Here is a 15,353-nt window from a genome sequence, read left to right as displayed (position 1 = left end):
ATGCTGCAGTCTGTAGAATTTGAAACGTGGCTGAACAGTGCAAAACACTCGGACAACAGCGCAAAACTAGATCAGCGCCACACGAGGCGGATCAAGTGTGTAATGAAATGCGTGTAGCATGCAGGAAAAGTGGAACATACTCAAGTAAACACGGTGGGACCATGGAGCTTTAAGGGTGCCGGTAGTGTAGTGGATAACGCGTCTGCGTTAACCACTGCGCATGTGGGAAACCAGAGGTACGGGGTATGGTTCCCCGCGGTGCCCGCCCTTCCTGCCAGAGTGAGATGCAGGCGACGCCATATAGCCTCAGCCCAATGACATGACATGGAACTTTAAAAGTGTGACTAGTTCAGTCAGCTGCACCCGACTGAGCACACATTGGCAGGTTTCATTTTCTTTACTCCTACTGGCTGTGAATCAATTATTAGCAACGTCCCTAAAATTCGACAAGCTGTTCAGTTCCAGTTTTGATGTTCTGATTGTCTTTAGGCTCCGGAAGGACCACTCACCTCAGGTCACCGAATTGCAGTTGTTCATAATTTGGTTAAGTGTTCACCGTCAGTTCGCAGACAAAGTGTGCGCAAATCCCAGACATTTTTCTCGGAGGACACTTGTGGAGCCTCGCAACCATCCGGTCGGCATGTCTCGGTCCGATTCACACGCGTACCTGGGAGCCAGTCAGGCGTCATTAAAGGCTCGTGAGGATTTCTTGTTGGACGATACGTTCGCTGCAGCTACATCATCGGGCGAATGATGAATATGTTGATTTAATAAGTGCTACGGCATTGTGAAATAGATAACATGCGGATCTCATGGCGTTGTGAGGTGACTGGTACGTACGTTAGACTACAAGGCAACATAACATTGCGATCCAGTTGAAAGGTAAATTTTTGTTATCGGATGTATCATTCTGGCTATTGCTGTGGTTATCATCTTTGTTTAAGTAGTTAGCTGGCCTTGAGTGCTTATAATCACTCATTCCATTTATTAGAAAATGGGTAACCATTCCCTGATCTGGCAGGGTGCCTTCCCGTGTACCCAGCAGATCTAAGTGTAGCAAGTACCTGTGTTCTTCACCTATCTGTGAAGGCCGTGGAACTGGCGAAGGCAGTGGAGGGCGACATATCACACCCCGTAGAATGCAGATTCGGCAGCGACTCGTTCATCGGCCGACCGAATTGCCAGTTCGGTTGGAAATGACGTCATTGTCAGCACATGTGCGTCTGAACCGCACTTCCTTGCCATCACGCACTGTGTTTATAAACATCGCTGGCTGCGAGGAAGCGCGGGTTCGTGGCCGGCGCTGTTATTTCTGATAAAGGACAGGACATTAGCGGACTTGCGGTATGTACAGCATGATTTTCCAAAAGAATACTCTTGCTGTAATGTACCGTTTAGTTTTCAAGATATTCGTATGATTGCAACTCATGGTTTTCGATACTTGAAAAGTAAGCGACGTCTAAAATTAATGGGGCTATAGTCTTAATTTCAAAGCTTTTGACTGAAAGCAGAGCATGAAAATGGTTAGAACTTTCATCAAACAAAGATTAATGGATTCTTGTGGTTACTGTGGTATTACATGACATTGTTTCATAGATGTCCTGGTTTTGTTGTATGACATTTAAATAATGTTTTAAGGATCAATGTACTTGATCCATGATGATGATTTGGGGGTTTTAGGGTGCATCGACTGCTATAGGTCATGCAGTGCCCATACTTGATCCATAATCTTTTGATATGCTATGCATGGATTTATATCATGCATATAAGCATAACAAATTATTTTCCAGGTGGCCTTGCTGCATGCTGCATGGCGCAGAGGAGCAATGATTGCAACCCAGGAACTGAGTGCAAGATTGGTATCCTCTTGCCAAAAGCTCTGGGAAAAAGAGTCACTTCTGGACTGCACAGTTGCTTGCGTTAATGGCAAGCTGAAGGCGCACAAGATAGTTCTGTCAGCTGCATCAGACTTCCTCCTGGCAAGTAAAATGTAGTTTGTGCATCATAAGCATACTTTGGTTGCCCCTCCATCTAGCCCACACACCTGAACACACACATGCACAACCCCATTACCTAAGCATTTGTGCAAAGTACCATGACATGTTGACTAAGTGTGGGATAACTATTTTGCCATGTTTATCACATTCTTGTTAGGCATGAATTGTGTTACTCTTGGATGACAAGTATAATTCATAAGGCAAACATATAACTAGACCATTGAATAGGTTAGAACATGTTTGGAATGTGCATTGATAGCTTAAATATGAAATAAACATGATTATTTGAACAATAACATGCCAGAAGCACACAGATGTTACACAAAATATGACCAACACAACCCATCTGAAAATGGCAATGTAGCTGTCATAATATCCTGTAAATGCATACCATGCTTATTTATTTTTGTGTACTTTTTCAGGACCTCCTTGAGGGCAACCCTGGTGAACATCCAACATTGATCTTAGATACTGATTTTGATTCACTGAACCACCTGCTGAATTATCTTTATTATGGAAATCTACCATCAGAAGAGTTTTCAGATTTCTTCAGTCTTGCACACAAGCTCAAACTGCATGGAATAAGTACTTACCTGCCATTTGTGTATATGTGTGTCCATGGAGTATCTGTTTTAATGAGTGATGCTTTGTGTAAATTTGCTTCACTATGGATGTTGGCTTGATGGTAAGCAGCAGAACCACCTATGTGCTTGCTCTGTTCTTTGGGTGTGAAGTTCTTTTTCATTTGATGTGTTGACTTCAATGTTCTGCTTTCCTGAAGCAAAAATGTGACCTTATGCTACTGATGGCACAGCTAACTCCAGTTTGTTTGTTCTTCCATTTTTCCCAGGGTGAGTAAAAGGGTCCTCCCTCCCCAGCTGTATATCTGAATAATTGTTACCTGCAGTTGCATCCAACACCAGTCACATGACCCCAGCACTCATGAAGTGCCTGACCCGTCGCCATGTTTGCCGACAGCGGCGGGTCCGGAGCCCTCCCAAGCGGCGGACGGGGCGGTCCGGCGGCGCGGCCGGCCCCGCAAGACGCGTCAGGTGGCACGCCGCGAGGACGGACCGCTGGTGGCGGCGGCCGCCAGCGCTCCACCCGATCCCGCCCGTCCGCCGCTCTTCCTGCCGACGGTCAGTCCGACGGCGGAGCCGCTCACGCCGCCGGTACGGCCGGCGCAGCCGCTCACGCCGCCGGTACGGGCCGGCGCAGCCGCTCACGCCGTCGGTACGGGCCGGCGCAGCCGCTCACACGCCGGTACGGGCCGGCGCAGCCGCTCACGCCGCCCGGTACAGGCCGACGCAGCCGCGGGCATCGGCTGCGCGGAACGTGCATGCGCACGGGCGAGATGCCTGCCCAGACACTGGGCTTACCCACGTCCTCCTATTTAATGCAGTATCTCATATATTAACCAGCAGGCATCTGTGCCTGCGAAGAGAGTGTCCTTATTTGTATGGGTTATGAACTGAGATAGTCACTTTGAAGATCATTCAGGGAGTTGATAGCACATGAATCCCTGTTCAAGACTTAAGCTCATGTTGTTTCTAAGCTCGACGCCCGAAGATAGTGGTTGTGGTGCCGCGAATCATGCTGCAGACGATTACGTGGTCCATGGTATATATGTATATGTATATGTATGTATATATATGTATATATATATATATATATATGTATGTATATATATGTATATATGTATATATGTATATGTATATGTATATATATCTATATATATATATATATATAATATATATATATATATATATATACTATGGTCCTTTTGGCCAGTAATGCCAGTTCAGGGCTGTGGGGTAAAAGAGAATGGAAAGTCGTGCAGCAGAGCTGCATGCACCTTGGGACCCACCGCCGAGACTAAGCCCCGCGCTGTGACCTCACTGTCGGGGTGTGCGCTTGGCACTCGGACGGAGGCCCCACCGGGTGTTCTTTTGGCCCACTCCTGGCGCATGCAGCCCGCTTCGGACAACAAGGGCGTCACGAGGATGCAGGATAAAGCAGGGAAGAGGATAACGGGGCGGATGGTCGTACACATATTACGCGGTATGTTACATAAGGCGGGAATTTGTGCAGTGGTACGAGTTATGACGGAAATAAGGCTGGGAACCGAATAACCTATGAAAAGGGCCATAACGCAACATGTGAAAGAAAGTTAGCAATGCAAAATCACGGAAAATATATAAGAAAACCACGAGGGGCGGCCAAAACACGAGCACAACAATATTCGGGTTTAGCCAACGCGCACCAACAAACGCCTCCACCTCTCGGCAAGTTGAAGTACTTGAAGTGAGCCAGCCCGTCCCCTACAGTGGCAATTCGGTTACGGAAGGTCTGGCAGCGACTCCGACTTCATAAAGATGTTCCATGACGTTTTAAGGAATCTATTCACGCGCTAGCGAACTTTTGTTCTTTAGAGCAGTCGTTTACACTTAGAAGCAAACCAATAGTTATAAGTGAGCTTATTTCATGATATCTGATGCTTGCCTCATGTTTTCAAATGTAGAACATTCCGTTCAAGGAAATTTACTTTGTTAACCACGTTGCAGAAAAAAAAACATCGGTCACCTGGTTGTGTCTGATGGGGGCGGGGGCGGGGGGGGGGTCTCATGGTGACATCAGCAGCTGCCTGTTATGCTGCGAGCGTCGGCGTTGGTCTGACCTCCCGGAGTAAGCCGCCTGCTGCTGGCCCCGCAGGAGCCGGTGGCTGACGTCGAGGTGAAGGTGATCCGCACTGTAGCCGGCACCATCCAAGTGCTGCGACCCAACCAGGTGGGCACTGCACCCCGCGTAGCCCGTCAGGTCGTCTGGAATAACGATCGATCGGGTCGATTTTTTCGTAATGTTGCTTGGTGAGTCTCGCGTAAGGCGGCTAGTTAAAGCATGTGCATCCTCAGAGGGGATGCAGTTAATTTGTAAATGTTGCGGCAGGCTCACTATACATTGTCATCGTGGATAAAGTGGCATATGATCTGATGGAGCGTAACATTTGCGTACTTTGTGCATTTAGTTCCTGGTAGGCTTTTGCGTATAAGTCCTTAAGGTGTAATGCCCTGCGTCTTTTGAAGCTCCGTCAAATCGATTGGTCGGTCGTCGCTACATGTGTATTGTGTTGGAACTGTCATTGAGTCCAGCGATGATATCCTGCAGCAGGAGGCCAATGCTCCATTCCAATGGTTCTAGTAGTCCTTTCCGTTGCTGAATGCGCCATCAATGCCGGATGGAGCTGAGCCTCCAGCGTATAACACGTCGGCCTCTGGCCGCAGGGCGTCTGTTGACGGAGCCGAGGTGCCGGCGCCAGCCTCGCCGCCCCCGCCGCCGCCGCCTCCGCCGCCGCCGGGTGACGCGGGTCGCGACCGACCCTTGGCCACGGCCGGTATCCCCGATCAGCTGTTCGGCGGGTCGGCCACCCCGGCCGCCGTCGAGTCCCCGCCCTCCGACGACGAAAGGCGAACGCGGGCGGTGGAGGCGAGACGGAGTGGCAGCCGCTGCTCGACCTGACGATTCTGGGAAGCTAGTCGACGAGGCGCAGGTGAGAGGTCGGGGTGCTTGCAATGGGCGGGTGCGCGTACAGCCGGAGAGCTGGCAGTGGGCGGGTGCGTGTAACGGACGGCTGGCTGTGGGCGGGTGCGGTGTAACGGAGGGCTGGCTGTGGGCGGGTGCGTGCAGCTGGCGGGTGTGTGTGTGTTTGTGCGGCGGAGGTCTGACAGCGGTGGTTGAAGGCTCGGCGCGGGAGTTATAGGTGCTCAGTCCGACGTCCGTTGTCGATTTATTTCGATTGCCTTTCGTTTGAATTGACTTTTTTAAGCTGCGTCGTAGTGGCCAGATTATTTAGGTGGAATATTATAGGTTCATATGGTGACCAATCCTATTCTGTGAGACACCCTAGATGTATGCCCCAAAGCTCCGCGAAGTGCTGAAGATAAAGATGACGGGGATCAAATTCCGGGGCGGAGGTGGCCAAAAGAAATGGCTTCTGCGATGGCGCTGTGCCATGACAACAAAGTATAACCAGGTGACTTGAAACAGCTGGCGGTTGTGCGAATCCCACAGTTGTCAAACTACACCGAAGTGTGTACTGATCGGTCAAAGTAGTCCACTGGGACGGGCTGTGCATTTGTATGTGATTATTTACTAGGCGTTTTTGTTTACCAACAGGTGCGTCCGTTTTTTATGCCGGGCTATACACGATTTACACTGCTTGGAAATTTATCAAGACGTACCGAAGAAGACGTTTTCTCATTTTTATCCACTCAATTAGCTATTTGTTTCTTTGAACCACTATCGTCGCTGCTTTAGCTACTACGGCGAAATATCTGTACGCGATCACACGGACTATGTGCGAGCTGTAAGGAGGTGATCTTGTGGATACGGAGCCATGCTGTTCTCCATAGCAACGAACTTGCGGGACGCCGCTGCTAAGCTGAGCAGGCGGCGAATGCAGTTTTCCCGCTTCTGCTTCAGACTTAAAATGTATGGTATCCACACATGTTGGTGATGTGTGGTAGCGGAGGTAGAATGCTGATTCCATCAGGTTTAGCGAGGTCAAACCCGCCATAGCTGAGTGGACATTTAGCCATATGAAGTACCGCCCCGGGGAGGTGGCGCTCTGCCGGCTCCGCCTTGGTCATGGCTACCAAACACAGACACACGCCATCCCTTGGGAGATGACCCACCATTGTGCTCTCGATGCGGCGGTGGGCCGACCACTGCTCGCGTCCTCACGTGGCGCCATGTTGACGCCAAAAGGGACCGATTTATGCCACCCCCACCGGTTCCACAGCTTCTTGGTGAGCAGCCTTCCGCGGACACCTCCTCCATTTCATCATTAAAAAATCCTTAAGACTCCAGTTTGTGTACGACCGACGCGACCAGGCTAGCGAAATGCTGGAGTTCTAAGTTTGCGCCTCATCAGTGCTACGGGCTCGTAGCTGTGCTTTGGTGCCATACTTCAACCGACAGGCTGTCTGTAATAAATTGCAGAGCTATGTGCAAATAACCAACGTAATGGATGCACTAGGACACCCTACCACAAATCTGTGATAAATTGCCGAGCTATGCGCAAATAACCAACGTAATTGATGCGCGAGGGCATCCTACGACAAATCGACGGGGGTATCACGCCCTAATATTTGTATTGTAATGAAAATTCTTTCAAGGGGCCGTCTTACTCCCTGAATATCCCTGTACTGTTATCCCTGTACTGACGGGTCAGAACAATGGTTGAAAAGCTAAGGTCTGGGCATTTTTATTAGGCCAGCGAACAAAGGCATGTTTACGGGCCTATAACGCAGCGAATGATTATTTTAAATTATACGAAGTTACCGCAGAGTTTGCAATGAGGTGGTGCATATTTTGTCTGTTTCCAATTTTTTTTCACTTAATTTTTAAAACCGTAACAGCATGTTCAAAGGTCATAGTACAGATTTTGATCTTTGGACGGTGATGATGCTTTTACAAAATATTTTTCCCTAGAAGTGCTGATTATTTGTTTCAAACCAGGCATACGTGGTTGTTTTTGCGATAGTTTCAATGGTACTCAGTTGTAATATGTGTGGAGGATGTAATATTGCTGAAGCAAAAGACATTGTCGTCAAGCATGTCATTGGATGAGAGGGTGTATCACTTGGCCTTTTTTTCATGATATAATGGTACAAAACCGTCGGGCTGGGAGGGGGCTCCCCGCAAACCATAACCAGAAATCTAGAATCTCAGCCATGACCATAAAAATCCATTATCACAAATCTCATTGTGATAAGATGCAAGTTAGCAAGTAGAAATCCAGTCAAGCAAAAAAGTGCGAGCATTCACGTTCCTTGTCTCCGCAGAGCGCCCGGCTGTGTGAGCATTACACTGTCATGGAGCTGGAAGTTTTCAAACACATTCTTGCACAACTCTTGAGTTATAAGGCTGTGTGCGATGCTGCTGTGGATGTTATTGTGGTTATGTGTCTTTGTAGTATTTTTATTAGAGGTGCATTTTATACGTATCCAAGTAACGATAGGAATCTTTGTCTTTGTACTAAAAGAAGCTTTCAAGATAGCGGTGCATAACTTTCATCCTTTAAAACTCAAAACTTATTTCTTACGCCCTTTAAATTTCTCCGATGATCAGTTAAGTTATCGAAACGTTGGAATATACGGATATCGACAAGTGCATGAGTGATTTGTACCAACAATATTTTATCTTAACGATGTTGCTCAGTCAAAATCTCAGAACCTCGAACAATGCATCAAGAAACTTGTCAGCGCGTAATTCGTAGGAGTTTTTAAAAATCATGCATGCAGGAATATATATATATATATATATATATATATATATATATATATATTAGTCCTCTTGCGCGTTGCTTGACTGTTCGAATGAAATTCTTCGTTATTTTCGGCAAGTGTTTGCATGGGTTTTGTGATTTGTCCCGATATTCGGATGTATAATCTGGTAACTGGTGGTTCATCTTGGTTATGTCTCGTAGAGCATGCCCCGTAGGTCGCGATGCTCCAGTGTTTTCCATCCGATTGTCTTGTGTTGCCTGGAGAATGGGGAATGAATGTCCTTAAAACCTCCGGTAGTCACCGGGCGATCAGGAGTGCCCCTCCCAGTATCCCAGCGACACACTTAACCTTATGTTAGCACCAGAAATAATAAACGCAATGTAAACGTGAGTATCCATGTTCTGATATATTCACTGCGGTTGGGCCGATCCCGTATAATCGAGAAGAATGCTGTTCCTCGCGTTGGAAGTGGTGAACTCTTGCATCCATTTATGACGCCGTTCCAGGCCGGCGATGACGTCACATCGGAGAGCAGCAGCAGACGGCCAGCGCGGCGAACCTCCAGCAGCGTGCAGTGCAGCTTCTGTGGCAAAATGTGCTGCAACCGCCAGACACTGAAGGTGGCAACGCCGCGTCGCTGTCGGTCGTCGGTGCCGATGCCGGCCCGAGTATTTGTCACAGTGGAGCGATAGATTCTTGCCACTACCGCGAGCTTTACGCCGGTCGCTGAACAGTTATTTACACATGGTCAGTGCACGGTCGAGCCTGGTGAATGAAAGGTGCCTGCCTCTGGTCTTGGAACGCGACTTATGTCCTTCCTCCTTGCATCTTGTGCCTAAGCCGACCGTGGGAGGCATTGCTGATCAATGTAATGATTATTGCCATAGGTGCCTGCATCAACGGTCGGCAAGCGATGTGATGATTGCCGTCATAACTCCACGTATCGATGGTCTGGCGTCATAACTCCACGTATCGATGGTCTGGCGTCATAACTCCACGTATCGATGGTCGTATAATGGGTGTTATTTTTGTAAATCATTAAACACTATAAACAAATGTGATGCTTAATGGACACGTTACACTGACAGGTGAGATAACGCTGAAAGAACAGGTTGTGTGTTAGTCCAAGCAGAAGAAGTCAAGCGCTCAAAGCGATTGACTTTTTGTGTTTGTCTGATTTGTTTTCTCCTACAACCACAGACTGTTTATTTGCTTAACAGTTATACGAGTCTAGGCGCCAGCTACGATGAGTATTTACAAGTAACGCCCCCTCCCCTCCTGAAAGCTCGCCCCAGGCGTGTGCCAGCGCCTCCGACACCGGTCGGCGCCAGTGGCGCTCGGCGCGAGGTTCACACTGACCCGAGCCGCCTCCCGCCACCAGGTGCACGCGCGCGTCCACACGGATGAGCGGCCGTTCGCCTGTCCCGCCCCCGACTGTGGCAAGGCCTTCCGGCAGCGCGTCCACCTGCGCCGCCACGTGCGCTGCCACGATACCGTGCGTCACTTCAGCTGCCCCGTCTGCGGTCGCTCGTGAGTGGCGCGTGCCGGGCCGGCGCCAGTGTGCGCTGAGTGCGCCATGCGGCGCGGTGACGTTTACAACGGCCTTGGGTGCGGCCCTCTGGCAACCATGTCGGCGATTCTAGACATGGAGTTATAAAAGTAAAACGTTTGGTTGAACAGTTAACGTGCTTTGACTGATGCACCCATTCGCCTGGGTGCTATCTGACCGAGGTCTGACCGCGGCAGGTTCAAGTTCGAGTCGAATCTGCAGCGCCACAAGGAACTGCACGACAAGGGCGGCGGCCCCCTGCGGCCGCGCCGCTACCGCGACAAACAAGGGTATCCTCTGCAACCTCTGTGGCAAGGTGAGACTCCAACGACGACGGAAAGATCTCCTGCAACTGCAGTGCAGTCGCCCCGCCGGATATGGCTCGCCTTTCTCGCCTGCGCCTCTTGTGAAGACTGGGCCGCGCGCTGGCCCCGATATCGTGACCGAGCTGCGGGCGGTCGCCGCGATCCGCGGCCAGTGCCGGTGGGTGTGACTGCCCCAGCTCCGGTCGGGTTTGTCGTCCCGTTTCTGAGATCCACCGCCTTCTGTCCTCCCCGCAGAAGTTCGTCTCGCCAGCGGCCTTCGAGAACCACGTGCGCGTGCACACCAACCACCGACCGTTCGTGTGCGGCGTCTGCCAGAAGGGTTTCAAGCAGAAGTCGCACCTCACCGAGCATGAGCGCATTCACTCAGGCCAGAAGCCGTTTAAGTGCGTGCGCTGCGAGCTGACGTTCTACAACCGGAGCCGCTTCAAGCTGCACCAGGTGACGGGGACGGCCGATGGGTGCCGCAGGAGCAGAGCGTTGAGTGGAATAGCCACCACTGCCCGACGCTGTAGTTTGTGTGTTTGGATATTTTGCCACGATGCGTGCGACTGATAAGTTTGCTACTGGTAATGCTCCACACGTGTATGAGGTTTTGAGCTGAGATAGCCATTTTGAAGATTGGCTATATTTAGATAACGTTTTTCATCCAATGCAGTTTACAGCTATGTCCTTTTAAACCCTTGTCCTGCTTTACAGTTTTTATAACGTACACTGATAGGGGTTTACTGCGACTTTCCTGGTGTTTCCAAACTAAAATAGATTGATACTAGCTTAACATAGTACGGGATTGGCCTCATGAGAACTCTCGTTAGCGTAACATAGCACTGGATTGACCTCAATGAAAACTCCCGCTTGTTAATATTTTTATGCGGACAGGTAAAAAGTTGACCTAATCATGCCAGGTAAATGGTTACGTCTTCCATAAAATCGCAGTTTTTCATCTTCGCATCACGCATACGTGGCCATGGTTTGTGACGACACGAAGTCTACTCGGGCGCGTTTCTTTTCCAATTTTTAGTTCAGTGGTGTATATCTGCATGTGCTTGGAGCGTATATTTATGGTATTTGGCCCCGTTGATACAATGTCGGCCCGCCGCACGACTACTCAGCATCATTGGTTGCCGCCCGCCGCCCGCGCCGGCCGTAGATCGCCATACAGTGTTCCTTGAAAACAAAAAACGGCCGCTGCTCTGAAGCCAGAAAAGCTGGGAACCCGTTCTGGTGTCAAAATATGCGCGATGGAAGCCCCATGGGCTAACGAAAATGTGGACGCAGTTGCACAACATGCCGGAGGGGAATCCTGAAAAGTTGAGTGTTGAGGGGTTGCATCGACCCATCCCCCGTATCAGATCGGGGTTTAATCACATTTGGAACCAGTGTTTCACGGAGTTTTCGCTGTGAAGATACCACTTCCTGTGACCAATCTCAGGATTTGTCAGATTTAGGATCAAAGTTGTTGTAATCACAGGACTAGGTCGGTGTCATAATTCGCAGCAGGGTTTCAAAAACGGTGACACGTTTTGTCAAGCGTAAGTCGCCAGATTCCGCTTGTATGAGCCATATACGGAACGAAACGGACAGAAAAGTAATTACTTAATACGCCCACCAGAGGTGTCGATTTTTCAAAATGATTGAGGGACGAGAGTTGTGCATTTAAAGCCCATGTGCGTAGTCACAGAAATCACGTGTGGAAGGCTGCCAGTTTGCATCAGCTTCTTATATAGGTACCTGTTTTGTGAAGCTGAGGGAATGCAGTTGCGGCCTTCGCCTAGCGTATTAATAAGTAAAATGTGCGCATGATCTTAATGGCGGTGAAAGGCCCTCCCAAAAAATCGCCGGAGATGGACCATCCGTTAACGAGTGCGCAGTTTTCGTCGTTTTAATATGACGTTTTTCTTCTATAACAGGTAAAGATGCCAGAAGCTATTGCGGAAGGAATTCCATTGGAATTTTGAAGGGAATAAACTGAGGAAACTAGGTGTTAAAACGCCTGCATCAATGTAATGCCGGCGCTCTTCATTTTATATTGGCTTATTGGACTCCTTGTAAACCGTTGCATCTCAGAACCTCCAACAGAACTTTGATCTGGATTCTACCGAGATATTGATGCCCCCGTAAGTGTAGACTGTAAATCGAATGGATCAAAACGTGTTTTATCACGGCCAACCCATGTTTTTTCTGCAAATGTATAACATTCAGTCAGTCAATTGGCGAGAAAAAAGCGCAGAAATGTAAGAACATCACGAAGGGCTAAAACACGAGCACAAAACGGCATTTGGGCTCAGCAAACATACTGTTGCAAAGAACGTCACCTTTCGGCAAGTTGAAGTGCTTAAGTGAGTCGGCTCGTCCGCTACAGTGACAATTCTAGCAACTCTGACGTCATAAAAAGTTTCCATGACGTAATCAAACGATGACGTATTAGGAACATATTTACTAATTAGTGAATTTTATTTGTGTAGAGTCTTGTACACTTCAAAGCAAAACAATGGTTACTAGTGAGCTCGTTTCATTGTTTCATCATATCTGGCATTTACCCTCAATATCTTCCACATTTGAAGGAACGCTCACATCCCTCCAGAGTTCAATCGCCCGCTTTATGGTCCTGGTTTGCTTGGTAGCTACAGGAATGAGCTGTCTGTCTTGAATCCAACCTCGGGTAGAGCGGTTGGTACCTGCACTGTTGGTTGTTGGGTTCGATCGGCCAGACCATTATCATACATTAGCAGAGCGATCATTTCAAGTATAAGTCGCGTTGAACCAACACCTAACGAACGCGTTTTCAGGTGATGCACCTGAACGAAGATGTGCAGAATGGCGAGTCGCCCGAAGTGCTCGATCCGGAGCACAGGTTTCCGGTATGCACCATCTGCTCCAAAAGGTGAGCAGTCAGAATAGCTGCCCGTGCTAACGTGCCAAAGTGCGAAGGCCCCTTTCTTTGCATGAATTGTATTACTGATGTTCTGCACTCGCGTGTATGGACCATGGCACCTGCTGAACATACCATTTTTCTGCCTGTATCGTCCATCCGTGGAAATCTCCTCTGAACAGTTTTCTCGCCTTGGAGCGACTCCCTTGACTGGGTTTCCACAACTTTTCGACAATTCTTCTGCTTGGTAACATCGTTCGCCTCCCAGTTATGGGTGTCTCGACGACAGCCTCTCGTGTGCTCGGCTGTGCCAAGTCACCCTCCAGTTCCAGACGTGGTTGTTTTCGCGGACTGGCCGTGTTTCCCGCAACGGATAACTGTCGTCCGCCGGCCCCGGTCCCTGTCCCCTCCTCACCGAGAGGTGCCGTGTCCTGACGCGCCGCCTCCCGTCGCAAGGTTCATCAACGGATGACTGTCGTCCGCCGGCCCCGGTCCGTGTCCCCTTCTCACCGAGAGGTGCCGTGTCCTGACGCGCCGCCTCCCGTCGCTAGGTTCATCAACGGATAACTGTCGTCCGCCGGCCCTGGTCCGTGTCCCCTCCTCACCGAGAGGTGCCGTGTCCTTACGCGCCGCCTCCCGTCGCTAGGTTCATCAACGGATAACTGTCGTCCGCCGGCCCCGGCCCCCGTCCCCCCCTCACCGAGAGGTGCTGTGTCCTTACGCGCCGCCTCCCGTCGCTAGCTTCATCAACGGATAACCGTCGTCCGCCGGCCCCGGCCCCCGTCCCCTCCTCACCGAGAGGTGCCGTGTCCTGACGCGCCGCCTCCCGTCGCCAGGTTCATCAACGCCAGCAATCTGAGGCTGCACCAGCGACGGCACAGCAACGCCAAGCCGCACGCCTGCCACCTGTGCAGCTTCCGCTTCAAGATGGCCAAGAGCCTGGACAAGCACCTGGCCTCGCACCACAAGGAGGAGCAGCAGCGGCTGGAGGCCGGAGAGCAGCTGCAGCAGGAGCGGCAGCAGTCTCAGGTCAGTCGGAGAGCCTCACGGCCGGGCCCCTCGGCAGGTCACGTGGTCAGGCTCCTCAGCAGGTCAGATGGTCCGGTCAGTGGGACAGAGGCCGCTCGGGCAGGGTCTCACGGCCAGGCCCCTCAGCAGGTCATGCGGCCAGGCTCCTGAGCAGGTCAGACGGTCAGGTCATTCGGACAGGGCCGCTCTGGCAGGGTCCCACGGTCGGGCCCCTCGGCAGGTCACGTGGCCAGGCTCCTCAGCAGGTCACCATGCGTCCAGATCCCTGAGGAGGTCAGGATGGTCAGGTCTCGTAGTGAGTTGGGTGGTCCGGTCCCCCCGTCCCACCCCCCAGACCGTGTCACAGTTTCTGCTGCTTGTGTCGGGTGGCGTCTCCACCGGCGGCGTCGGCGGCGCGGCCGTCGTTTGGTGCGGCTGGGACCGCGCTGCGCCACGGGTCGGCGCCGAACGCCGCCTGACACCGCCCTCTTACGTGCAGGGTCTGCGGCCGGCCTGCCGGTCGCGGAGACGGGCGCCGAGGCAGCCGTCATCATCCTCCGCGAGGAGGAGGACGGCAGCCTGACGTATGTGCCAGAGCTGCAGGACGCCAGCACCGACGGCAGGGTCGTCCAGGTCAGCTATGCTGAGCGCGCCGGCCGCCGGGGAATAAGAGTCGTTCGATTTGTGGCATGATGTGCGCAAGTTGTTATGCCATGCGCAGAAGGAAGTGAAACCGGTGCTGGGAGCAGAACGTCTTGCGACCGTCCGTGTTTTTGAGACCTCTGTGGTCGGAGACGTATATAAAATTTCGGAAAAGGGCGCTTAGAAATACACATTTTCGACGCGCCGTAGGCGCGTGAATCATCAAGCGTGGTATATAACGTATTTTTACGCGCCTGCTCCGTTTTTTTGTATACTAACGCACACATTCATACATGCAATAATTTGCATAGGTGTGAGCGAGGGGGGGGGGGCACCTACCTGCCCCCTTTTATCATACCCGTCGTGCGTAATGGCTGGCCGTCTCCGTCCTGCACCACATGGCTGAGAACTTTTGTGATGGTGCGGCTTTGGTTTTGGACTTTGACTCTCAACCAATTTATGTATCGATAGCAAACCCTTTCCGAGACGCTCGTCTTCGTCAATATTACGCCGCACACTGTTGACTGCAGTCACAAACTCCAAGAAATGCAATCAGTTATCCAAAAGGATCACCTTATGTCGGCAGACATGTCCTCACTAGTTCGGTTTGGAAATTAGAATTGTATGACACACAACAAATATAATTCAGAGCTGAAGAACAATCCGGATCGTGGG

General features: G+C 50.7%; 1 protein-coding gene across 1 annotated transcript in view; it reads left to right on the top strand.

Moving 5' to 3' along the window:
- LOC119100309 (zinc finger protein 771) overlaps positions 1–15,353 on the top strand; it is a 75,673-nt gene that overhangs the window by 11,769 nt on the left and 48,551 nt on the right. Inside the window, exons 5-8 of the mRNA XM_037223414.1 lie at positions 10,394–10,597; positions 12,946–13,040; positions 13,865–14,061; positions 14,536–14,669. Of these exons, the coding sequence (XP_037079309.1) occupies positions 10,394–10,597; positions 12,946–13,040; positions 13,865–14,061; positions 14,536–14,669 (630 nt within the window). The remainder of the gene's footprint in view (positions 1–10,393; positions 10,598–12,945; positions 13,041–13,864; positions 14,062–14,535; positions 14,670–15,353) is intronic.

Source organism: Pollicipes pollicipes, unplaced genomic scaffold (assembly GCF_011947565.3).
Source record: "Pollicipes pollicipes isolate AB1234 unplaced genomic scaffold, Ppol_2.1 Scaffold_4881;HRSCAF=5763_pilon_pilon_pilon, whole genome shotgun sequence".
Taxonomy (NCBI): Eukaryota; Metazoa; Arthropoda; class Thecostraca; order Pollicipedomorpha; family Pollicipedidae; genus Pollicipes; species Pollicipes pollicipes.
The sequence above is the reverse complement of the archived record's forward strand: the minus strand, read 5'-3'. Positions and strand labels throughout refer to the sequence as shown.